At 40.3% G+C, this 27704-nt stretch overlaps 1 protein-coding gene across 1 annotated transcript in view; it reads left to right on the forward strand.

Annotated features, from left to right (window-relative positions):
• Positions 1 to 27704, forward strand: part of CTNNA3 (catenin alpha 3) — a 987819-nt gene that overhangs the window by 26893 nt on the left and 933222 nt on the right. The window contains 1 exon segment of the mRNA XM_030569668.1: positions 18514 to 18680. Coding sequence (XP_030425528.1) covers positions 18514 to 18680 — 167 coding nt within the window.

Here is a 27704-nt window from a genome sequence, read left to right on the forward strand (position 1 = left end):
TTACCCAACTGACACCATTCATTAATTTTGTTGGCTGGGATTTTCAAAGGCACAGAGGGAATTGTGTGCCTAACAGCCATTGTGCCTTGGAAAATCTCCTCTGTTATTTTTGTCATTAACAGTTATACAACAAAACAATACTTGTTTAACCAATGTTGCCTCTGTGAAAGTCATGCATATTTCCCCTGTGTAGAATCCATCTATGCAAATCTCTCAGGAAGCAGTTGCACCTTTTTTTTTCTGAGGGATCTGGTTCCTGTATTTGCTGTGATGTCAGCCTCATTTCCCCTCATTATCTTTCTTGGTTATGTAATTAATTGAAATGAACATGTGATCTTACAGCTTACTTAAAATAAAGTAAAAGATGGTCATGTTTTGATCAGACTGAATCTGGTTAAATTGACAAAGATGAGTGTGGGGAACCAATTTCTCATTATCTTATTTGGAAGAAAATAATTATATAGCTCACTCTGATCTGTGTGTACTCTTTCCCCTTGCAGCTAAAGAATGAGGATGTTTGTTTGGTGGGTTTGGGGTGGAAGGACTTCCCAGTCCCTTTCATGAACCAGTACAGAAAGGCCTGACCAGTCAAACATTCCCTGAAAAGTTCAGGACTGGGAAGGGGGCTCTCACTGCAGTCTTCTTCCTATTGGCTTTTCTGAGATTTAGGATTCTGAGTTTTTTTTCTTCCTACCTGCTGAGGCTAGAGGAAGAGGTGTTAGGGGAAAATTATGGATTTAAGTGGAACCCATATAAAAATTGTCAGGTTTGCATAGTTTCTGACATAAAACCAACTAAACCTTGACTGTTTCAGCTGAAGTGTTTTTTAGTTTTTGCATTCACGTGCACTGAACCTCACGTCAATTCACTGAGTTTAGCACCTCTCTAGTCACGTACATCTGATTTTGTGTAATATTTAGGGTTGCTCACATTTAATTGGAAAATGGGTTATTTTTATGGTAAACAGATGAACAGAGTTCACTGAGGTCTGCGTACTCAGACATTAGTTTTAGGTTACATCATGGAGTGAGACCAAGGAGAGTGATGCCGGGGACTCATAGCAATCAGGAGTCAACCATAACACTGAACATATACATAAGACCAGACCAATATACTCTCAGTGCAGCAGAGTTTTAACTCCCTAACGGGTCATGTATGTCCCCCAAATGTGAAAAAAAGATGGGTCAAATTCTATTCACTTGCGGAGGGGCAACCTAGTGATGTTATAGTGTAAATAAAAGTAGTTTTTGGCACATTTTTAAAAAGTAATTTGGAAGTCAGACAATGACAGCATTGACCTCTTTAGAGAAAAATAAAAAGTTGTCATACAAGCTAATATTCTGTCCTTTGCTATATACTGAATAAAATTCTTCTGTGGGTTATATCCCAGATAACCCTCCACTAAATTCTGTAAGGTTGTATAGAATATAAGTCATGGCAGAATTTGGTCCATTATCTATTGCAGCAGTTCTCTAGATCTACAGCATTTTTTGTTGTTGTTAGTGTGCATCAATTTCTTAAAAGCCACTTTGATACCAACATCTCTCAGTTTCAGTTAGCTCTTCTGCTAATTTGCATATTTAATTTTTAGAGAACATTTCATAAGCTATTCTATTCCACTTTACATATTTTTCAAATATATGTTAAAGGTAATTTATGTAGTTATTGAACTTATGATTTAAACAGTCCTGTAGACAGACATAATTCCCAAACGTATCAGTGGCACACCATGCTTTTTGCGATAGCCATACAGTTGGCAATTTACAAACAAGCTTTATAAAAGCAGAAAGAAATAGGTCTAATTAAAAGATTCTTATACCCTAAGCCATTTCCCCTCCAGGATATGTCTACACTGCAGTTCAATGTGTGACTGTGGCATCAGTAGACATACCTATGTTAGCTTCACCCAATGCTATTATGGCTAAAAATAGCAGTGTAGAAGTGGTGGCATGAGCTTCAGAACAGGCTGTGCAGATATTCTGAGAACGCTAAGTACATATGCATCTTGTAAGCCTTGCCAAAACCTGGGTTGCTGCATCTACACTGCTATTTTTAGTCATGCTAGCATGGGTGAAGCTAGAGTAGGTATGTCTACCTGTTCTGCAATCACACCTCAGACTGCAGTGTGGACATACCGAGTGTGTTAAGATTCAAGCTTTGGGATACTTTACCCTCTGGACACTTCTATCGCCAAAAAGTCATCTTTGACCTTTTGTGAGGAGCCATTGATAAACTGAATAGCATGCAGTTACAGCAAGCTGGGCTGTAATTCAGAGGAGCTCATAAACACCCTAGTGAAATCCTGACTTGTTGAAATTAAGGGGCGTTTTGCCATTGATTTCAACAAAGCCAAGGTTTCACCCATTGGGTTCATTGGGACTGAAGCACTGCTTATAGCTCAGCATACACATAAGTGTTTTGTCTTTGAACAGGGATGCTTTCCTGAATCAGGGCCTAAGTCTTTTAGATGAAAACTTAAAAATCAGTCTTATCTGCTCTTTGTGGACATGAAAGGCTAGGAATAGGGGTTTTGCCTGTTATACTTGGCCAATACTTTTCAAGCCTCCACTGCTATGCAGAGTAGCAGTCACTGGTTACTTCTACTCAAGGAATGGCTTCATTTTAGAACTTGTGCGGAATGTTTGTGGTTTCTGAATTTTTGGCATGAAAAGATGAATGTCAAATATTATTAACTGTCACACATGCTCAGCTGAGTCCTTTTTAAAAAAAAATCACTCATTATGGAGTACTCTTAAAATTTTAGACCATCAATTCCAGTCATGTAACACAAGATAAGAAAACATAGTTTTATTGACTTTTATACATAGATAATATAGAAATATTTCAGACTTTGAAATTATTTATTGACTCTGAGCCAAGACCAGAGATGACTACAAAAATAAATACATAAAGTAGATTGCCTACAGCTCATACATTTTAAAAGAATGTTAATTCAGTGGTATCTCCTATCATTATACAGTGACAAATTAAGTGTTCGCAGGCAATTTTCCTTCAAGGATTTGTTAAGCTGTTCAAGTTAATATTAAGGAGCTAAACTACAGTACAATACATGCTAGTTTGCTAACACTGCAAACATTTGTAGTTCTTTGCAGCTGTATATTGGGTTTAACTTGTGGTATGCCACCTAGATCATAACTTCATTGCCTATTACTCATGTCACATTCTGCTGTTGTTAGAAGTCTTATGTTATTTACTTTAGTGTCTTTGGAAGGTGTACATCATAAATCCTGATAAGCTATGTATGTAGGTCAGCACACATCATGTATGTCACAGCATACAGTTTTTAATTTTCTCTGGGCATCATTTTTTATGGTGACAGCCAAGTAATTTATTTGTATGCCTTTTCATAAATTATAAGGTGTCTGCAACTAGCTTCAGTTTCTATGTGGTGATCATACTGGGATTTTAAAATTATCTGGATAACTTGGATTTGGACTGAGCTAATTTATCTGTCCCTTGGTTGCAGACCAACAGCAAGAAGGTACAAATGTAGTCTCTCATCTGCTTGCATTTTGGCTGATGTCACTCAATAAGGTTCTATAAGTGCTGAGGAATTTGTGAATTATGACACATGAGTCTGACCCTGGTTTCTTTTGACTGGTGAAGACCAGCATAGAGGTGCTGGACTCACTTTTGGAGTCCTGTATATTATTACTCGAGAAAAAAAACTGACTTGTATACATTGAACTACTCCTCTTTTTTCTTTAACAAACATTTTAGATTGTAAGTATCAAACTACAGTTTGCGTTTAAACTCGGTTTCAGCTGATATTTAATTATTTTTAAAATAGAACAACAATGTCGTTTATCACTAGGGATAATGACTCTTGTGGATATGTGATAATTTTTTTCCAAACAGAGCTGTTCAGGCTTAGCTAAAATGTTTGGTATTTCTTGCTATTACTTACAGGCTATATATGGTCTCAAAGACAACAGCTGTTGCCTACATTATTTCCATCTATTGCCATGTTGATGGCGCATGTGTTTAGCTGCTATCGTGTCACAAGTGGGTTCTTAGATAAGCTTTGTCATAAATAACATAATCGCTTAGAAATAACTATAGCATAGTTCTGTTACTGTTTGAAAAGAAATGAGAAAATCTGGATCTGACATTCTGAATTTTCCTATACAATGTGTCTTATCAAAGAAAATACACGAAGAAACAATTTCACTGTACTCAAAAACGATATTTCAAAGAAAGTACTCATTGCTGTAGGAAAAACTGGAGATGGTATCATAGAGAAATTTGCTCAAAGGAATGGGACAGTGGCTTATGATTTATTCCCCCACAAGCCCCCCAAAATAAGACAGAGCTCAGGCCTCCTGCTCCTGCAATGAGATCTGCACTAGTGGACCCTGAACTCATATGGACCCCCACTCAGGTCAGAATTCACAGAGCATAATTGTAGCTTAAAGCCATCTCTGTTCTTATCTCCTTTCCCACAGCCAAGGCCTGATCCAAAGTCAATAGGACTGTCAATGGAAAAAAAGATGCCAATGACTCTAGTGGACATTGGATCAGGCACTCCCATGCAGGTAAGGAAAGTAATGAAAAACTTGGCCCAGGAGGTGTCAGTGAGGTGTAAGTGACAGTTATGATTACACATTAGGCAACCAGCAGTTTACAGAGTGGAGGTGAGATTCCTAGTGTGAAAGATTTAAATAATTGCCATGCAACAGAACAAACAGGTGTCTGAATATGGCTGGAAAGCCTGAGTGGCAGCAGACATCTCATGTATACATCTTTTAACCTCTACATGTAGCTGCTGTGGGAAACTACATGGTATCAAATGCCAGTATTATGCAAGGGATCCCCATCTTTTTCCATTTGCACCATTTTCTAACTGGCTGAAACTGAAATGTGGGCAAATTGAACATGTTTGTGGGAAGCAAAAACACTTTGAAGATCTATCAACTAGTATCTTATCCTCCACTAAAGGCCTCAGATTGTCACACCGTAGTGCAGCATAGGTGTATTGCTAGACACCTTGCTGCTATTGGACACAAAGAATGGGAAAAGTGAACATGCTTTCCTACATCCACAATTAGCCGGAAGACTGTATCAGATATGGAACTGCCCACAGTGATACCATTATGACCTCTAAGTTGGACTACCACACTTCACTATGCCTATATATGTAAAAATATAAAATAAAATAGCTTCAGTTAGTACAGATTGCAGCAATCCACCTACCTGAAAGACCAGCTGTAACGAGCCCATCAATCTGGTGCTTTGCTCATTACACTGCCTTCTCAGGGAATACCAGGACAAATTCAAGGTCTGGGTGCTAATGTTCAAAGCCTTCCATGTAACTGGCCCCGCATACCTCAGCGGGCAACTTTCTCATTGAGACGATGAGGTCCCTTGACAACTATGTTCCTCAGGAACTGTAAAGTTGTCAACATCAAGTATGAAATTAATGAGTGGGTGACAGGACTTCCTTGGCAACTGGACCAAATGTTTGGAACGCCTTGTGGGTGGAGAGACGAATAACTACAAATTCACTGCCTTCAACTTCACTTCCCCACAGCTGTACCTAAAAATAGGATGTGACCAAAAAATAAAAAGAGAGAGAGAGAGAGAGAAAGCAAAAGGGGTGTGTTATGAGGGGACTGGCCCTTAAGTGAGCGTTGATGCCATTACACCTGAATTTAATTTGATTGATAAAAGGAGGGCACCGGAGCTTCATCATGGGCGGAAGGCCTTATAGAAAGCTGGGGAGCTCCTAAAAGAAGCAGTCTAGTAAACCTTCAAGGAACTAGCTTGAAAGTTAGCTAGACTGCAATCCAGGGAAAGAGTCCTGAGTATCCTTATGGCTCTAAAGGAAAGATGGATGAGGCTTATGTTTTGGTTCTGGGCAATTTAAGATACCAGAGGGAAGATGGACTGTGTTTTCCTGGAGAGACACTGTGTCTGTCCCACTGAGAGGATGGGAAAAAAACAGTTTTATAATTACTATGTGCTAATAAACTAGTCCTGAGAAGGGGATTATTATGTGACTCTAGCCCTGGTGGTATGTTAAAATGCCTGGGGAGAAAGGAAACAGAGGACAGGTGCTGCTGAGCTAACAAGGACCAGTAGGGGGTGCTGCAGAGCAGACCTATACATCTACAGGAAGACAGAGGAGAGAAGTAGTAGGAACAGATGGAGGAGATAGAGAAGGAAGTAGGTTAAAACAACTAAGAAAACCCCCTCTAGTTTTGACTGCCTTATCGGAAGGAGTATTAGATCACTGCCCTAATGTGATTTTTGGTTATCTCTTGGGAAGCACTCAGTCATTGTTGTGCACTGTATAGGAACCCAGACAGACAGAGTGCTGCTTGCCATTGGCTAACAGCCAGCTAGTGGCAAGCAGATCTGTCAGTTATCTGTGAACTGCAAAATGTGGTAGACTCATGGTTGCTTTGTTTCCTGGGGTCTTTCCACGTTGCTTTTTTGACATTCTTACTCTAGGGTAGGGTTAGTAAAGGTGCTACTACTGCCCGTGGCTGGACTGTGTTTTTACCACTAGTTATTCTGTTACTGACCCACCTAGTGTAAGTTCACACATACATTTACACACATGTTGGTATTGTCATCCTTGTCTCTGTGCTGGCAATCATTCTCATTGTTGGTGACAATTGGAAGCAGTGAGAAATAACAGCAAAGAGTCCTGTGGCACCTTATAGATTAACAGACATTTTGGAGCATGAGCTTTCATGAGTGAATACCCACTTCGTCAGATGCATGTAGTGGAAGTTTCCAGGGGCAGGTATATATATGCAGGCAAGCTGGAGATAATGAGGTAGTTCAATCAGGGAGGATGAGGCCCTATTCTAGCAGTTGAGGTGTGAAAACCAAGGGAGGAGAAACTGGTTCTGTAATTGGCAAGCCATTCACAGTCTTTGTTTAATCCTGAGCTGATGGAGTCAAATTTGCAGATGAACTGAAACTCAGCAGTTTCTCTTTGAAGTCTGGTCCTGAAGTTGTTTTGCTGCAGGATGGCCACCTTAAGGTCTGCTATAGTGTGGCCAGGGAGGTTGAAGTGTTCTCCTACAGGTTTTTGTATATTGCCATTCCTAATATCTGATTTGTGTCCGTTTATCCTTTTCCGTAGTGACTGTCCAGGTTGGCCGATGTACATAGCAGAGAGGCATTGCTGGCATATGATGGCGTATATTACATTGGTGGACGTGCAGGTGAATGAACCGGTGATGGTGTGGCTGATCTGGTTAGGTCCTGTGATGGTGTCGCTGGTGTAGATATGTGGGCAGAGTTGGCATCGAGGTTTGTTGCATGGATTGGTTCCTGAGCTAGAGTTACTATGGTGCAGTGTGCAGTTACTGGTGAGAATATGTTTCAGGTTGGCAGGTTGCCTGTGGGCGAGGACTGGCCTGCCACCCAAGGCCTGTGAAAGTGTGGAGTCATTGTCCAGGATGGGTTGTAGGTCCCTGATGATGCGTTGGAGAGGTTTTAGCTGGGGACTGTGTGTGATGGCCAGTAGAGTCCTGTTGGTTTCTTTCTTGGGTTTGTCTTGCAGTAGGAGGCTTCTGGGTACACGTCTGGCTCTGTTGATCTGTTTCCTTATTTCCTCATGCGGGTATTGTAGTTTTGAGAATGCTTGGTGGAGATTTTGTAGGTGTTGGTCTCTGTCTGAGGGGTTAGAGCAGATGAGGTACAAGGCGACTGACTCCATAGTAAGACTGTTGTTGTGATCCAGGAGCTCATATTTGTTACTGGTTTGGTGAATTCTAATTATGGAACATACAGCTGGTTTGGGATGTCAGCCTTGCTTTTCGACAGTCTGCTCTGAGGTTAGAACTCAGTCGTGAACCATTCCAGACATTGTGACATGGTGGTATTGTCAGGGTCACAGTTTAGCTTCATCATCAAGTTGGATTCCTGTTGAGAAAATACTAGCATCATTCACTTTTTAAAGCTTGGCTGGAATCACTGCAATCATATTCTGTGTATTATAAGGAGTTGTCTAGCTCTGACTCACACCGGAGTAGAGATTAAAAAAAACAAAACTCCTGGAAATGAATAAGGAATGAATTACGAACCTGGTTTTATACCATATTTCATCAAAGCACTGTGGTTGCTAAAATTCTGTGCAGTGATTAACTGTTACATTTAAATTGGAAGCAGAGGTATTTAACTAAATTCATGTAATTTGACGCATTTTACGAACAGCATTAAGTTAAAAAGACAAAGGGTATTTCAAATCATTGGTCTTCCAGTTTCAATTCTGTTACCCTTAGGAAAATCTCTTGAATTTTCCAACAAAATAATGGTTTAGGTTCCTATTCAGCCCACCGAGTACCTGGTCTTATGTGTATAACCTTAAGGCTGGACAAGTCGTTTGCATGTCAGGCTGAGCTATTCTGAGTGACGAGGGAAACAAACCCACTCTCCTTGTGAGAGGGATTTGGGGAGCTGTTTGTGGCTGTCAAGTCTAGGAAATTTTAGCAAAATATTGCAACGATTTCCCTTCTCCCTACGTCAGCTCATTCAGACACTCTGACACCTCCCTAACTCATTCCCTGACACACTCAACCACCGCTTACCCCCACTCAATCATTAATCCACTGACTCACCATTCATCCTTGACTAATCATACATCCTCTTCAACCAAACACAATTTTTTCCCCCTTTCCAACCAGTTTTCTCTCTCTCTCTCTCCCACTTGCCTCCATACCTCAACTTTTCTCTCTCCCCCTTATCTGTTCCCTAAATTCTATGTTGTGCTCCACTAAACCTATTCGCTCTCTATAACAGCTCTTCAAAGCTGCAGCAGTTGGGAGGTGCAAGTCACTGGAAAACTAGACCCAGTGTAGTGACTTGCCTCTCCTTTATATCAGTGTAATATTTAACAGAACATTTATACATTACTTAAATATAATGGGCTAGCTTCACAGCTACTCTGTGGCTGCTTTGGTAATGTAAAGCAGCTCTAAACCTAGTTTAACCCGCCAGTTAAGCTGAGTTTATGACTGCTTTGCTTTGCTGGAGTATCACAAAGCATATAGGTGAATCTGGTCCAGTGCCATCCTCACAAGTGAATGTATAACAAGTCATTATATTGCATACTATTCTCCCCTCTGACATAAACACTTAAAACATTTTTTTAGAAGCCCCTAAATGTATATTCATTTCTGTCAGTAGTTTGCACCCTCACTTGGGGATGAATCCTCGGAGACCCAGGTGGATAGCTGTTTAAAATTCAAACCTTTTATTTTAATTGGACCATAAATCTGTATTGTTATACTTTACTATTGTATTAAAATGCTGCATGTACCAGTTTCCTGTATTTGTGCAAACGTGTTAAACTATGACTGTTGTAATGGCATGAATTAACATAGTGTAAACATTATGAATACATAAAGATGTAATGTTAACTTGTATTTTAACCTCCTGAAAGAGAAAATGTCATACTTAATATATTCAACATCAGTAATTGGCAAGGTGAACGGGCAGCAGTTAAATAGAATGAAAATAAAATGCAGACAGCATGTCAGGTTATTCATTTAAACTACTCATTCTCAGAATTTCAAAAGGTTTTTTTCTATTTGAAGTCACATGATAAATGGAATGAGAAGGGTTTCGTTTACAGTGCACTGGGATTTTAATGCATAGTATTTCCTTATGAATTCACCTTGAGTTTCTAGAGTTACTGTACTAAAACATCATAAAAAAAAGAATTATGATTTAACTATTATCATCCACATTTTGCAGCAATGAATGAATGTATCTATAAATGCATATGTGAACAGGTTTTCTGCCTTTTCCTTTTTTCTGATCATTGGTCTAGATCTGATGCTTGGAAACAATCATCAGTCCAGAAAGCATTTCTGCTGGTCTGGAGAAGTGTTTCTTACAGATTATGAGAAGCACTACTTTTCTGACTTGATTTGAACAGCTGGGATACAGTATTTCACCAACTGGTAGAAGTACAGATTTACAGTAGAACCTCAGTTACGAACACCTTGGGAAAGGAGGTTGTTCGTAACTGAAAAAAACATTCTGGTTGTTCTTTCAGAAGTTTACATGGAACATTGACTTAATACAGCTTTGAAACTTTACTAATGGAGAAGAAAAATGCTGCTTTCCTTTTATATTTTTTTTAATAGTTTAGGTTTAACACATTATTGTACTGTATTTGCTTTTTTCCCCCTGCTGCTGCCTGATTGTGTACTTCCGGTTCCAATGAGGTGTGTGGTTAACTGGTTAGTTCGTAACTCTGAGGTTCTACTATAATTCTTTATATCATCTGAAAATATGGTACCCCTGGGTTTTTTGCTCTGGTAGTTCTTGAGGTTGCAGATACCAAAACCACATCAGAAATTAGTGTGATTGTTTTTTATTTGAATATGTATGTTAAATATATAACTAGAGAACAGTGAGAATACATTTTAAAATGAGACAAATTTCTGTACAGGTAGAAAGATTTTAGTTCAGTACATAGGGCTGAATTTCATGCTGAACTGGACTTCACCCTAGAATTAAAACTAACAATAAGTAGGGCCCTATCAAATTCACAGCCATGAAAAACCCATTACAGACTGTGAAATTGAGTCTCCCCTCATGAAATCTGGTCTTCTGTGCTTTTACCCTACACTATACTGATTTAATAGGGGAGACCAGTGTTTCTCAAATTGGGGGTCCTGACTCAAAAGAGAATTACAGGGGGTTGCAAGGTTATTTTAAGGGGCTCATGGTATTGCCATCCTTACTTCTGCACTGCCTTCAGAGCTGGGTGGCTGGAGAAGGGTGGCTGTTGGCTGAGCGCTCAGCTCTAAAGGAAGTGCCTCACCAGAAGCAGTGCAGAAGTAAGGGCTACCCCCCTACAATAATCTTGTGACCCCTTCCAACTCCAGGACCCCTACAATCACAACACCATGAAATTTCAGATTTAAATAGCTGAAATCATGAAATGTATGGTTTTTAAAATCCCTAAGACTGTGAAATTGACCAAAATGGACCGTGAGTTTGGTAGGGCGTAGGGCCCTAACTATAAGCAAGCTTCTTCTCTACAGAACTGGTCCCTAAGTGAAGAATTTTTTTTGCCTATTTTTAAATGATACAAGGGTTTCATTTTACTGATAGTAGGTAAAGAAGAGATGGCAAATTCTGTGTAATGTCAAATGTATTATCTTCAAGGTATTTCTAATAGGAAAAGATATTTTGAAGCTAAGATAAATATTGAATAATATATTGAAATATGAATTATCTTAAAATATCAGCTTATACAGTACAGTAATAAAGGGAGAGAAATGATTCCTAGTGACTTTTTTCTCTTTACATATACTCCAAGGAAATTCTGACCTTTTAATCCAAAAGCAAAATAGTATAATTCAAGAGCACGGTATACTGTGTGATTTTCAAAGATGCTGAGTACCTGTACCTCCCATTGGCTGGATGCTGAACACTTCTGAAAATCAGGCCAGTAACTTTTTAAGTGTTGGCATGGAGCATGTTAGCACATATTTGGCTTACTGCTGTAGCCCTTCCTCAGTCCCTTCCCAGGTGAAACTTCTAGTGAAGTCAACAGCAGTTTTGTCCTCTCATAAAATTGGCTCTCATATGGATTTAGTCCTGCAAATCCTTACTCACATAAGTACTGCTTACTCAAACCATTAATTCTGATGATAGGAAAAAGGACTATTTATTTACGTAAGTGATTAGAGGAACACAGCCTGTATTTCTATAAATATGCTGTAGTTCTTTATTATATGCACTCATGAGCCCTTGTTGCATGTGTCATGTTTTGGGGTGTCCTCCAGGCTGCCCTGTAACTCTGAGTGCCTCAAAATACTCTGCTGCAGCTCTTGTCGGCATGCTTCCAGCCACCATACAAGCATGTACTGTGTGCCTGTGTAGTAAGCAGCTCTGATTCTGCAATCTGGATTCCAACAGCCTGCTTGTTACACTATTGCCATGCTCTGGCCCCTTAGTTACACCTGACAAGATGACCCCAACATACCCTAGCCCTGAATTTTCCCAAAACCATGTGTTCTGCAATGTTCAGCCCTCTCCCGGGCCTATCAAAGATATTAAGGTTCATTTGTTCTTTTAAAGGAACAATACCCAGCAGCTTGCCACATTGACTGAGTTAACATTCACTTTAAATCAAACACAGGACTGGATTGGTTTAGATCAAAAGTAAAACAAGTTTTCTGACTAAAGGAAATAGGATCTGAATTGAGTTCTAGTATAGCGGATAGAGTTAGAAATGGTTACAAGCACATAAAGTGAAAAACACTTTCTAGAGGCTAAGACTTAACAAAACTACACTCTTGGGTTCAAGGTAAGATTCTCATCATGCTACCTTCCAGCAAGATGCCTGAGCAACCCCTCTGGCCAGGATCTCCATAAAGTACTTGGTTCCTTTGTCTTCTGAGGTGAAAGATAACTGGCTGTCGTCTTTTATAGTCCACTGAACCTATCAAATGGATTCTTTTGAAGATTACCCCCCAGAGTAAATTTCATTCAAGTGTGGGGAAGCCTACATAGAGTCTACTGGTTTCTTTTCCTGCTGGTGTTTGCTAAGATGCAGATTCATCTGTTTCTTGCAATTTCTTCCCTCTGCTGTGATGCTGAGTGGTTATCTCCTCCCCTTGTTGACTTGATGGTCTTGTTTACTTTCTATGTAAATTGTATTCCTATTGTCTCAATGTATCTTGGAAATACTTTCCATGTGGCAGAATCACATTCCTTTGTCTAGGATGGGGTAACTTTAGCCCTGACTGGCAGATGCACTTTATAAACCTATTGGAAATTATCAATTTTGAATTTGTCCTCTGTATTTACACCACACAATAAAAATGATCAGTCTGTTTATCAGTTTTCTATTAACTTACATAACACATTTTTAGATACAGGTAATGACATTAGTGAGTTGGGATACACTGAACTGGTAGACTAGCTGAATCTTCCTACCAGATATCAGTGTGCCTCTTGCATAAGGAAAGAAGGTAGTACATAACTCTAAACACTAGGAATTTCAAAGATTCTCCTCTACCCAGGATTCCAAATGCCAGTAGGGAACAGACACTGATTCTTGTATTCTCATGGTTAAATTAATATTATTAGCACTCTTGGCATATTATAGAACAAGATCGTAGATATTTAAAGTACCAGCTTGTTTACACTTAAGACTAGCCAGTATATCTAAAAGCATCTTTAAAATAAACAGTAATTTGACACATCAAGAATTTCCTTCAAGTATTTGTAGTCTCTTAATAGGCTACACTTACCTTTTATGGTATAGCAAAACTATTAATTTTAGGATTTCAGATCTGGCTTTAGCTTCTGCTGACGTAGAGCATTTTAGTGGGCAGAATGTTATAACCCTCTGACCTTCTACAGCAAGGATTTTCCAGTTCAGCTACAGTGTGTGAGATTAGACATTTTCATGTTGGCATTTTTTTTAAATTCTCCCTGTGCTGCACTACTGCTAAAAGAACTTGTGATAGCAAAGGTGGAAGCGCTAGTGTAAACTGATTGCTGGCATTTTTGCCACTATTCCATCAAATCTGCTCAGAATGGGTAAGGATAACAGTGATAAAGCTATAAAGCTATAAGGGACTTATTTTTTAGTGCTTTTATTGTTGCTCCTACTCGTAGAGCTACACTAAGGGCAGTGCAAATTGGGAGAAATTTAAGAAAAATGCCATTGTAGATTAAATCATTGTGTCTGACTGAGTCTGAAAGGCTGGTGAGCACAGGCACTATGCTTTCCTATGTTCTTGCAGTGCTAGCCTTCCTCAAGGGAACAGGATGTGAGGGCAAGGCCATGGACCCATCTACTAGATATGGTTAGGAATGCAGGGAGACGTATGCTTTACCTTGAAGAAAGGTGGCAAACTCTCTCTGCAATAGGCCGAGTTGCCTGAAATTCATGCTGAGACTCTCACAGCAACCTGGCTACTGCCTCATCATCCTATCACAGGGTTGTGTATTAAATGCACAAGGTAGCTCATAATGATGTAATACTGAGCAGAGGAAGTACTAAAGTTCCATTGACTGATGTAATAACACACACCAGTCCAATATTTTCCTGTATCCTGGGATTTTATTCCTTGCACCTGCATTGCTCAATTTGTATGCATAGTAGCTCACAAGTGTGTAATCTTAGTAGTATAATAAAGCCCCAATACTTTTTCTTGAAAGGTTTCAGATACATTCAAAAGCTTCAGCAAAACGAGGTTTTACGTGAACAGAGTGTCCTAGGATCCTGCCCCAGAATAAGCCCCATGTGCACAGAAGCAACTCACAGGACAGTGTTTCCTTGTTATTGGATGTGGACCTGCTGGATCTTTCCCTTGGTCACCTCATGTTGGTTACCTCCATCTGGGTCTTAGCCAGGCCACATAAAAGTTCAGTCCCCTTCCATGGTACACAACAGCCCAAAATAAACACCACCTTCAACAATTGTTCCAAGTTAGCATAAAAAGATTTCCCCTCCTGGGCTCAACTCACAGTTCTTATAGAATCTCCAGAAGGACCTTGAGACGTCATTTGGTCCAGCCCCCTGCACAGATGCAGGACTAAGTATATCTAGACCATCCCTAACAGGTGCCTGTCCAGCCTATTCTTAAAAAGCTCCAATGAGGGGGATTCCACAACCTTACTTGGAAGAGTATTTCAGAGCCTTATTATATTCATAGGTAGATATTAGGAAAAACTCTAACTTAAATCTCTCTTCCTAAATATTAAGCCCATTACTTCTCACCCTATCTTCAGTGGACATAGAGAACTATTGATCACATCCTCTTTATAACAGTCCTTAACATTTTTGAAGACTGTTATTAGGTCCTTCCTCAGTCTTCTTTTCTCAATACTAAACATGCCCAGGTTTTTAACCGTTTTTCATAGGTCAGGTTTTCTAAACCTTTTCTCACTATTGTTGCTCTTCTCTGGACTCTCTCTCCAATTTGTTCATGTCTTTCCTAAATCATGGTGCCAAAAACTGGACTCAATACCCCAAGTGAGGACTCACCAGTGTTAAGTAGAGTGGAAAAATTACTTCTCGTGTCTTTCTTACAACACTCCTGCTAATACATCCCATAATGATGTTTGGTGGGTTTTTTTGCAACAGTATTAAATTGCTGACCCTCATTTAATTTGGAGCAGTTTTGGGATCAGAGATTGAGTGGTGTCTGCTGCCAGAAGTAACCAGCAGCCAGCCTCCTCCCTGCGAAGGAGCCGTTTCCTCCTCTCATGGTGGCACTACTGCAGTCGTCTCCAGATGGATTTCTTCCTCAACCTTGGAGAGCACCGTATGCATATTTTCAGTTAATTCCTCATGTGCATGGATGCTCCTCACTCTAGCCACCACCTCCTGTAGCTCTCACCTGCTTCCTGAGAGATTCTACCAGAAAGCACATTTCCCACTGGATGTTACAGGGAAATGAAGGCCACAGTCTCTGCAAATCCACAGCAGGACCTGGGTAAAGGCATCCATGGTTGGGTTCCCGGTCTGGATATAGGCACAGGAGGGCAAAGAGCAGTATTGTCACTGGCTCTGTGGGGTTTTTGAACCATGCTGATTTTTATACTTTCTCCCTCCCAAAGCCTCCCTCTCACACTCTCCTGTTTGCTAGCTCCTCTTGGTTGCTTAGTGCCTGTCTATAAGCCCTTCTCTCTTGGACCAGCCCTGCCCCCTCGTTAACACACAGGGGAAGGGTGATCAAAAGGGCAGGAGGTTAGAGCCTTGCTAGTGCCCATTCAGCTGCCCGCTAGGAGGCCTCTGGCCCCCACACCTCCTACTTTCACCCAAAGACTGTCATCTGGGTTGCCTTTTTTTTTCTGGACCTTAGAACAAGTGTATATATTCTTGATGTACAAATGCAACATCAACTCCCTTTTCCCCCTTCCTGTTCTTCCTGAACTAAAATAAGCTATCCCTTCTATACCAGTATTCCAGCCAGGAGACTTATCTTACCAAGTCTCAGTGATGCCATTAAGTAATAATTAAGATTATGTACTAATACTTCCAGCTTCCTGCTTTTATACCTCATGCTCCTTGGATTTGTGTATAGACATCTAAAATGTTGAACAGATTCTCCTCACTCTTAATATGTCACTGATTTTCCAGGCTTTTCCCTCCTGGAAGTCCAGGTTCCACTAAAACACAATGGTCTTCCACCCCTCCTTGGCTTCTCTTCAGTTCCCTGTTCTCTTTGTGGAACACCAGCCCCAGGTTTGCCTTCCTTGACCTTTGCTCCTTGTTCCAGGGACCTGCCATGGGAACTAGCTCTCGTCTCCAGTTTAACTGCTCTTCTCCACCACCAGCCCCAAATTGCTGGACTTCCTCCCTTTTTAAGTCTTATAACCAGCACAGGTATAGTAGGGCAGGGCTAATTAAACCAGGAGCAGGCTGGCCTATTCCATCAGGATTGGTACACAGTGAATGCTGCTGTTATGGAGGGGGTTATGACTGGCATTAGGTTAGATGATAATTTTGGTTATCTAGATGATGTATGATAGAGTTTGTAGTTTGCATGCATTTGATTTGATTGATGCACGTGTCAATTTAAAATAACAGTTGTTTAAGAAGAAAACTAAAAAAACAAAAATTCCATTATTTGCAAACATAAGAGATTTCCTGCATATGTTTGAGAGTGGGATTTTAAGTCAGGATCTTCAAATTCTCTGCACAGATCTTTCCCACTTAAACTAAAGGTGTCTCATCTTCTGTGGACCAGCTCCTAGAGGAGAATGTGACCCACACTTTATCCACGGATTATGCAATAACTTTCTATAGAGCAGAAAATGTTGGCCTTCTAGATTCCTGGGTTCTGTTCCTGCTGTTGGAGGGGAGTGTGGTCTAATGGCGAAAAGCAGTGATTACACTACATAGATCTGGCACATTCTGTCTAAGAGGCAGTGTGACCTGAGTGTATGAAAATTCAGCCCCGCCATGATCAGGGTATGAGCCATTGATCAGCAGTAAGGATTTCAAAGTGCACAAATATGAACAGCAGTAAGTAGAAGAGAGAAACTTAGAACTCATGGCCTTCTGGCTTCCAGTGCTCTTTCCCTTAGATTACAGTGGTGTTCTGTGAGGGAACCCTCTCTCTCATAGGTATTTAAAACATCTCCATGGAACATTGTAACTGCAGTCTATATGATTTTATAAAAATATGCTAATAAGTGAATATAATATAACTGGAATATGCTTCATGCAAAAGGTCTCTGGTAAGGTATCATTACAAAGCTTATACTCTACTGAGTATGATCATCCTATTTGTATAAATGTACCACTCGTATCTGAAACTAGAAATATGAAATATAACTCTGAGAGCCTATTGTAATTATGCAAAATGTGGGCCATTAATGGTGGTTTGGAATCTTAATGACTCCCATTAACCAGAACAATTGTCTGCAGATTGGTGTGTTTTACCTGTAAGTCTTCCTATATACGTGTGTGTTGGTAAGTGGGCAATGAAGTCTTGCAGTGACATGTGATCATGTCACCTGAACTGGAATCCATCTTTAACCTGGTGTCTTTCCATTGGAAAGATGGGAGGTGGAAACACAGAGAGGGACAAAAGATTCTAGCCTTATGCAAAAGATATATAAAGGGGTGGAACAGAACACAAGGGAGAGAGGAGCCATCATGAAGAATTCCCTAGCTACCACCTGAGCTGGAACAAGAGCTGTACCAGGGGAAAGAATTGTGCCCAGGCCTGGAAGGTGTCCAGTCTAGGGAAAAAACTTACTGAAGCATCTCTGAGGGTGAGATTATCTGTATTCAGTTTGATTAGACATAGATTTGCACATTTTATTTTATTTTGCTTGGTGAGTTACTTTGTTCTGTCTGTTACTACTTGGAGCCACTTAAATCCTACATTCTGTATTTAATACAATCACTTTTTACTTAGTAATTGACCCAGAGTATGTATTAATATCTGGGGAAGCAAGCAGCTGTGCATATCTTTCTATCAGTGTTATAGAGGGCGAACAATTTAAGTTTACCCTGCATAAGCTTTATACAGGGTAAAACAGATTTATTTGGGTTTAGACCCCATTGGGAGTTGGGCATCTGAGTGTTAAAGACAGGAACACTTCTGTTAGCTGCTTTCAGGTAAACCTGCAGCTTTGAGGCAAGTAATTCAGACCCTGGGTCTTTGTTAGAGTGGACAGGCATGTCTGGCTCAGCAAGACAGGGTGCTGAGGTCTGAGCTGGCAGGGAAAGCAAGGGTAGAAGTAGTCTTGGCACATCAGGTGGCAGCTCCCAAGAGGCTTTCTGTGATCCAACCTGTCACAGTACATTTCTTCCACAGCACTGCAAAGCAAGGTAAGTATCACCCATCATACAGAACACCTGTGCTTGATCTGGGTTAGCTGAGACAACTGTCTATGATCCTTTTTGTAAGGCATTAATAACATGCCAGTTCACCTGACAACATTTTCAATATACCAAATAATTGATCCAGTTAAATTATGTTCCCTAACATTTGTAGCTTTGGAATGTAACCTAAGAGAATTTGTGGATTTATTTTGCAGGTGAAGCTTTAAGTGCATCAGCAAGGGAATTTACCAATGATCCCTGTTATCTGCCTAAAAGGAAAGCTGTTGTTCAAGCAGCACGATTCCTTCTGGCTGCTGTCACTAGGCTTCTGATTCTGGCAGACATGATTGATGTGGTATACCTATTGCAACATTTAACAGTGGTGAGTAGAATCTGCACTAATTCAGTATGACTGGTCAGAGAAGTGACTGCAAATGGCACCTTCTGATGCAACATACTTTTTTCATATATGTGTATCAGGTCACGTATGTTTAATTTTTTCACAAAAAAGTTTGTAATCACTTTTTACTCCTCCTACTGTGCAGAGCTAATACAATCACTGGTGTGGGAGAGTGAGCTGGCTTCTCCTCTTAATCATACATCACCAACAGAATTTGCAACCCAGTTACAACTGAAAAGTCTCTTATTGGTGAAAGTACATGAGACCAAATGCAGTGCAGATACTAGGTGAAATTGGCAGTTAGAAAAAAATCCTGTAAACTGAAAAAAAATTGATATGGAGCCACTGAGAGGAAATAAATATAGACCCCCTACAGTGACATTTTAAGTTGCATTATTTTATATTCCCTAGCTGATTATGTGAAACATTATAAATTACTATAAAACTGCCATTGTTTCCAGTTTATTGGTTACTGCTAAATATGAGAAAATTCTTCTTCCAGAATATTTTGAGATTATTTCCCTGAATTTCTTTGTTGAAATGTATTCAGTTAATACATTTCTGGTGTTCTTTTTGAACTATAGGTTGGTGGCATACATTTGAAATCAGAGCTGTGTTGATAATTGTGATGGTCAGACAAATTACATATTTTTGTTTCCTATCTGAATGAGTCCAGGTGCAATTTCAATATGCATTTTTCAGGTAGCAAAGAATGAGGTTGGGCAAAGATGCCCACTTAAACACACACATGCCCTATCCTGGGGTTGTTTGGCTGTGTCATAAGTTAGAGCTGCCTCAGGGTTGCTCTAATTATTACCTAGCTTCAGCAGCTCGCAAGGGACCATTCCGGCAGCCAGATATTACCAGAGGGCACTTTTGCTCTGGCCATACCTCTTCTACTGCAGCCGTGCACTTTGCCAAGACCGGAAGGGATTGGTAGTACAGAGCTGGCTTTATAGCATTTATGCTGCCTTTACAGTGGGGAATCCCCAGGTGGCTGGATAAGCCACCTTTTCTCTTTCCTTTCACTGTTGGTACCAGGCCTTGCCCTCAGTTCTTGTGACTAGTCTCACGTATGACTTTGAAATTCCTTTATATTTGTGGCAGTAAAACTAAATATCTTGTTTGCTGAGTTAGCATGTGCCAACATGTTAGCTAACTCAAGTTAACTGGCAATCAATTAACTCAAGATTTAAAAAAAACCCGTCTAATTTAAACTACCCTTCAAGGCTGAACAGTGGAAAAAGTGCTTAATAACTTTCCTTTTTTAAACAAGTGAATAAGGTACTTCAGTAATACTCGTCATAGTATCAGATGATGAGTTTTGGAGAGGGGCCTCTTGTATCATCATTTTTTGCCCCCTCCATCAAGGATAAAGAGCCTTATTCTATTTTCTTACGTTTAATGTCTGCTTAAAGATGCTTAATAATGTGCTATTAATACCTCATTAGGCAAATTGTTCCACACTTTTGTTGATCTTAATGTCAAGATGCTATGCTATTAGATAAGCTAGATTCATTCTTTCAATTAATTCCATTAGTACTTGTTTTAATACTAGTATCCTGTGTAAAGAGCTTTTCTTCTAGTTTTTGCTTTGTGACTTCCAATACTTAAACAGTTACCAGTATCATGTTGCTTAAATATATTTTGTAGGCTAATTACATATAGTTCTTTCAGATTCTTTTCCTGGAGCTGCTTTTTTTTTTTTCCCCTGGCCCAGTGCATATCTTTGGTAGCTCGTGTTTAGGGCTCCGTGTCTGTCATAGAGATTGCGGAAATCATGGATTCAGTGACTTTCCATGACTTCTGTGACTGACCTCCAGGCTTCCCATACAGCATCACACCTTACTCCACAGGTAGACCCATTGACTTCAGTGGGACTACATGTGGAGTAAGGTATTACTCAGTGGGAACAAGAGAATCAGAATCTGGCCTCAAATGAGACCAGGAAGGAATGTCTTCAGGGTATAGTATTTCACTGTGAAAGGCATCATGGAGATTTTAATGTTTCCTTTGAAGCATCCAGCATTGGCAGTTGTTGGAGACATACTAGGTGGACCATTGGCTTGATCTGGTATAGAAATGTCTATAGAATATCAGGGTTGGAAAGGACCCTCAGGAGGTCATTTAGTCCAACCCCCTGCTCAAAGCAGGACCCCCAGACAGATTTTTGCCCCAGATCCCTAAATGGCCCCCTCAAGGATTGAACTCACAACCCTGAGTTTAGTAGGCCAATGCTCAAACCACTGAGCTGTCCTTCCCCCAAAAATTATACACCAAGGCACTGCTGGGAAATGAACCCACAATTTCCTGTTTACTAGGCAGGTGCTTTAGCCAGCTAAGCCATGGTGCCTGCCATGATCCTACAGCATATACTATAAGTGTATGAATTTTGCCAGTTTAGAGTGTTGAAAGTGGTCTTAATAATACTATTTATTAAAATTTTTCTTGTCTTGACACTTTTCATCAATAGTCTTTGTACCCAGGTGCCATCCCAGGTGCACCCTTGTAACCTAAGGTGGCACTGTTTCAGTTTCCCTTTGAGGTTCCAAAAATAACTTATATACACCCTGAGTCTTTACTTGGGGTCTTATGTATTTAATACCATCTGGCTCTCCAAAGATCCCCTTCCCCCCCAATTTTAGGGTTTCTCAGCACTCCTTCTAGGACCTGTATTTCAAATCCTGGTCTCCTTGGCCTATAAAGTCTCTCCTCAGGTTTAGGGGTTTCAAAGCCCTCTTGCTGATTTCTTCCTCCTTGACTAGGCTTGGAGTCTCATTTTGAGTCACCTATCCAGTCCCTAATCAGTCTCTTTATCTTCTCCAGGTGGATCTAATAATCCCAAGCACCTGTCTGCACTATCTGGGGGAGAGGGGAGCCTTACCCCACCCACTCAGCAAAGCTCCTGGGGCCTTTAAAGAATTTGGTACAGGATGGCCCTGTACATTCCCTCTCACCAGGGCCAGCTCTAGCCATTTCGCCACTCCAAGCACGGCGGCACGCCGCGGAGAGGGCTCTGCTGCTCGCCAGTCCCACGGCTCCAGTGGACGTCCCGCAGGTGTGCCTGCAGATGCTCCACCTGAGCCGCGGCACCAGTGGACCCTCCGCGGTCCACCGGAGCTGCCTGCCGCCCTCCCGGCAACCGGCAGAGCGCCCCCTGCAGCATGCCGCCCCAAGCACGCGCTTGGCGTGCTGGGGCCTGGAGCCAGCCCTGCCTCTCACACACACCAAATGCTCCCCGGGATCATTTTCCTCTCTTCCAATTATTGCCTTTGTCTGCCTCTCTGGACATGTAGAATGGGATAAATGGCCTCTCTCACAAATCCCTCTGGTCTTTAAGAGCCAGTACCCTGTTGGTCCCCTACACTTCTATATAAGAAAATGTTTTGATAATCTTAAAGGAACCCTTCTTAAACATTTTTAGTGCTCTTGAGACAAGTAATAACTAAAATCTTGTGGTATTCTTGGGTATAGATTTTTTTTTAACAACTCTGAGTCACCATATGATTTTTACTGGGGAGAAAGAACTAACAATTATTGAAAAATCATAAAATGACAAAGAATTTTTTGGAAAACCTGAATCTACAAAAAAGTAAATTGTCTTCTCTCCTCCTTATTTAAATGTAGTTTTCATATAAGCTGCCAAATTGATAGAGAAATTCAGTTTTCAACATTATTAACACACAGAACAAATTAAATTGCAGTACAAATTCCCCACAATGTCTAACTAATATTCCTTGGCTTTGTCCTGGAGGGAGATAGTATATTCTCTGTCTGCTGAGTCAGCCAACAAGGGTACCAGTTATAATGGCATCTTTTTATGTTATTCATTAGGAAATGGATGGAGACTACCAAGTAGTTTTAACACATGCCACTGATTAGCCATCAAGTGACAACAGCTTTTGGTCATCACCAAGTATTTAGTTATTATATGTTAAAACTGCTTTAGAAAATTCAAATTTTATTCAGTGTGGACCTGGTCCAGCAAAACACTTGTAGTTTCCACAAGGTTTCTGCAGCATGGAAAGCAAACTTTGTCTTTGCTGTATCATCTTAAATATTCGAAGTGCATATCTCTTAGAAATACAATACTTTTTTAATATGCCTTGAGAAGTATTTCTCTGAACCTGTTCTAAAACAGAAAGCACTAACACACTGTCCTATTTCTTCATGAGGATCTGAGCTGTATAACTGTCCTTAATCATTTGAGAGGAGATGAAAAAGTTCTTTGCCTTTCATTTCCAGGGCTCTGAGCTTTTTAATTTTTGTAGAATAAAATCAAGGAGTTTGATCATTGAAATGAAATTAATTTTAAAGGTTATATCATTCAGTACAGAATGAATGAAATGAAAATGCTGACCAAGGAAAATATTTGTTATATGTTTAAAAATGAAAAAAAATAGGCCAGCGTCATGAAAGAATCAGTTCCCAGTTACATATTTATTGTATTATCTGAATTATGTTGCATGGAATCCATATATTTTTATGGATTATTTATAAAATGCATACAATGAAGAAATGTATGGTGGGAGGGATAGCTCAGTGGTTTGAGCATTGGCCTACTAAACCCAGGGTTGTGAGTTTAATACTTGAGGGGGCCACTTAAGAATCTGGGGCAAAATCAATACTTGGTCCTGCTAGTGAAAGCAGGGGGCTGGACTCAATGATCTTTCAAGGTCCCTTCCTGTTCTGGGAGATAGGATATATTAATTAATTAATTAATTGTATTGCTCACTCAGTAGAATTTAGGTTTGTTACCGCACTGTTTGATGGAACATTTCAAAGCCAGCTTCTCTCTGGTAAAATGGGATGCTGCAAGCAGTGTTTCTCCACTCATTGTACTGCAGAAAATGAATCTGTATTGTTAAGCTTCAATTTTATTAGAAAATTATGGCACACAAAAGAGAAAAGTAACAATAGCAATATGATTATTTGCCAGATAAATCCTCTCAGAGTCTCATGTGTCATTCTGAGTTTAGCTGGAATAAGCAATACATATGTACTGCATAACAAATTATTGTGTTTTCAGTATAGTATTATGAGTAAGTAGGTGACAGAAGAATAACTGATTTTAGTAAGATCAGCTTAATTGAAACTGCATATGTAACATGAAAAGGAAGAATTTCATTTCTTTTCTCTGGTTGCATAGAAACTCCATCCAAGAAAGCTCTCAACACTACAACATCATCACAAACTCTGTGACTGATTGTACTCTGATGGCATGATACTACTTTCAGCTGATTGTGTAGGCAGCAGCCTTATGACACCGTGGAGCAATGTCAACAATAAGGATACACATGCAAAAGAAATGCAGCATTCTCTAAGCTGGAGGGATTGTTTATATTGGTTTCACAGAAACTCCATCCATTAAAGTTACTCAGTATGATATTGAATGACTACAGAACTGGATAGTGAAACACAAGAAAGATTACATCATTGGCTGATCAGTGATGAGGGCAGGACTGTATTATTTACCAACTTTAGAGAACTGTTTTTCTAAAGTAAACCTTTTATGGGTGTCTCACACAGAACAAATGAAGCATGAATAAGCTTTACCAGTGAAGCAATTGGTGATATTTTTTCACTTTAGTTTCTTCATTTATTTCATTGATCAACAGTAGTAAGGGAATCCAGGTTTCCCAAAATATCTCCTTTCTGATCAACCACCTAAACATTATTTCCCTTATTTCAGCATTCAAAGCCTTCTACCCTTCTATATAACTTTATCATTGTTGTGAATGATATGGTCAGACTAAAGTCTGTCCCATGCATCTAGTCCTTTGACTCAACAGTCCATTTTCAGCCTCATTTACTTTAGAAGTGATGCTCAATATTGTTTAATTAAGTGAATTAATAGACTGGTGGAATTACTTTGAACGTATCAGAGGAGAAAAGCAAGAAGATAAGAATTTTTATTCAAAGAGCCCACTAGCATGTCTTTCCTCTAATATATTTCGGATCCTGCTGATCCAGCATACTTTCTTTTTTCTCCTTGTCCTGTTTGTTTGTAGATTTACTGTTTAAATGTACATATTTTTCACACACTTCTCAGTAGACTCAGTAATATTGATAAAGCACTGACTTAGATTTATTTAAAACTATCCAGGAAAGAGGAAGAAAAGTGGTAGGAAATGAGAAGCTACATGCGAAGCCAGGCCTCTTTGGGAAGATCATTATCTGCTCCTCTTCCTCTCTGCCTCCTTAACTGTTAAAAGTGTTCCAAGCAGTGTAAAAATGATTTGAGTAACCTCAGTTGACTTGTGCTTCATTCTTTTTGGTATTTATTTTTTTTTCTATTTGTGCCACTGCTGGTTGGAGTAGAACGTGATGGTATGCTGTGGTAGGCACCTCGTCATCCCATTCTATTCTGGTGTATTGTCCGAGTGATGTGTGCTTACAGTTTTGGTGCCCTGATATGATGCAATGTAACATCAAAAATTAAATGTGAATGTAGGTAAGCATAGTCTTGATCCAGATCACATCACACACGATTGTAGACTTTCCACTGAGTTCCACAAGTTTTGGGTCAAGCCCATAATAAGGGATGGTTCTCAAAAAATTGTGAGTCGTTTTAGAGAGATGCACAGGAATATCTGAGAGAGGCTTTAGTCCCTGTAGTTGATCTGGACATACAGATTCTTATTTACAGATCAGGCAACTGAAGAAATTCTTGCTACTACTTCTGAAGTTTGTGCATGCCACAGAGGGGACAAATATGGGTTATTTGTATTTCTAGCATCAGTATTTATAGGTCTATGTATTTTTCCACTCTACAATTTGTGGCAGAATTATTGCAACATAAATGACACAGGTAATGCACGTCCCAAACAACTACTTAGGAATAGGGCTTGTGAAATGACCACCTTTTATTGCAACAGAAAAATGGATACAGTACTACTCCTTCAGTGTCACCTAGAGACTATGAGAGATGCCCCAAGTCCCTAGCAAGGTGACTTTACAAACCATGGGGATTCCCTGGGAAGTGTGAAATGATTTAATGATTCTTTTATTCTAATAAACTGTTGCTAAGGAACAGGTTTTCCTTAGTGCCACAATAGAGATTATGAAGTCCCAGCCCATAGGAGTCACTAAAGAAGGAGCATCTCACTACTTCTATTATGGCAAAGGGGTATATAACAAGGTGATAGGTCCCTTTTAAGGACTAAGGGGCATGGAGCTAGACAGCCCTGTTCAATTATCAGACCCAGCTAGGAAGGGCTGAGAATGCTCAGTTGGAGAGGACTGGCCCTGGAGGAGAGAAAGGGCTGCAGCGTGAAAGACCTCTGGCACCTGTAGCCTGTGTTGTTCAGAGGAATAGTTTTCTTTTGAGTTACTTTGCTTGTTTAACTTAATAAATGTGTCCTGAGGGAAGGGCCTGAAAGAGACTTGGGTGTGGTGTTAGTCCTTTCTGGACTGCAAGAGATAGACCCATGACCCTATACGTGGTGAAGAATGTGGATGTGTGGTCAGCCTATAGAACTGAGATGAAAATGAGGCAGCAGAAGAGAAAACAGAGCTATTCCCTAACAAACATAGGTGCAGGGGTGCAGAGACCTCTCAGTGTGCACCAGCATGAGTCACAGCAGCCAGCATCTCCAACTGAGCTCTGTTGGGGCTTTATAGTGATTATTGACCCTCTTCTAGCTGTATCAGATAGATAGAGCCAGTTGGCCCTATCCCTCTAGTCCTTAAAGGGGCAGAGCCAGTTGGCCCTATCCCTCTGAACAGAGCCAGTTGGCCCTATCCCTCTAGTCCTTAAAGGGGCAGTCCACTTTGTTATAGGATGGACAGGAGAATGGTATCCATTTAGAAGACTGTTTGAGGGCTTTGCCTTCACCTTCTCCCGTGCTTCTTGTCACGCAGACAGATAGCAGAAGACCAGAGGTCCGAAGTGCAGGCAATTCAATGTTTATTGGGGTTAGTTCCAAGCAAACATATCCATAGCTCTACACGCTTGAAGAGTCTATTTCCCAGTGTTCCATTCCCAGCTCTGACATCAAAGAGCCTTTACCCCATATCCCCCTTCTGAGCTCTGATATCACAGAGACTTTACCCTGTGTCCCCCTTCCCCATTCCCACCTCCCATTCCCCCTCCTTAGCAGGCCCAAATATACCTTTAGTACACGCCCCTAGTTGCACCTCTTACAACTTATGGTCATGTTCTGTTTGGGGGTCTTTGTCCCACCTTTTTTGTATCCCATTGAAGGGGCAAGGAGTGAGCTAGTACTCTGATCATGGGCAGGCATTTCTCTGGTCTTTTAGTGTTTTACCGCCCGCATCCTCCCTTGCCCCTCCCAGCTGGTTGCTTGACCTTGCATTGAGATAAGGAGTTGAGGCAGTCTTCAAATCTGTGCTTATATATTACATTCCTACCATGCCCAGTAACACTTTTTCTGTATCCCCATCTGGCTGTGAGAAATGCAATACACAGTCTCTTTGTTCATTGTTTTTTACATATATTAGTGTTAGATGTGAGTATTAAAACATCAAACCCAAAATTCAGTCTCAGGCTGGCAAACAAGCCTATATACTAACAAAGACCTTTGTGAGAAGGGAAGGAGGCAGCATAATAGGCTGCACTCAAGAAGACCCTGCTTGGAGGGTGCACCCCATTAACTCCTTATGGGGAAGGAGAAGGGGAGGCCTGCACCAAGGAGCCCAGTGGAAGGGAGGGCACCGGTTTCATGTGTGTGTGAGAGAGAGAAATAGAAAATGAACCACATCCATCTCAGGTTCACAAGTATGTGTGAAGTTCTATGCAAGCTGTTTACACAGCGCAGATATGAAAAAAGGGGTGAAGGAGCTGGTCTTATTTTTAATGGGAAAGAGATTTTAGAAGTGACTTAACAGAACTTTAAATTAAAGATTTATAAAACTGATGGAAGTATATTTGTCATAATAGTAAAGGATTCAAAAATGAGAATTTCTGAACTAAAAAAATATAATGGAGAGCTTAGGCAGAACTATTTGATGCCAAGGGTAATAGGTATATGGAATAATACCTAT

This window comes from Gopherus evgoodei, chromosome 7 (genome assembly GCF_007399415.2).
Source record: "Gopherus evgoodei ecotype Sinaloan lineage chromosome 7, rGopEvg1_v1.p, whole genome shotgun sequence".
NCBI classification, from domain to species: domain Eukaryota; kingdom Metazoa; phylum Chordata; order Testudines; family Testudinidae; genus Gopherus; species Gopherus evgoodei.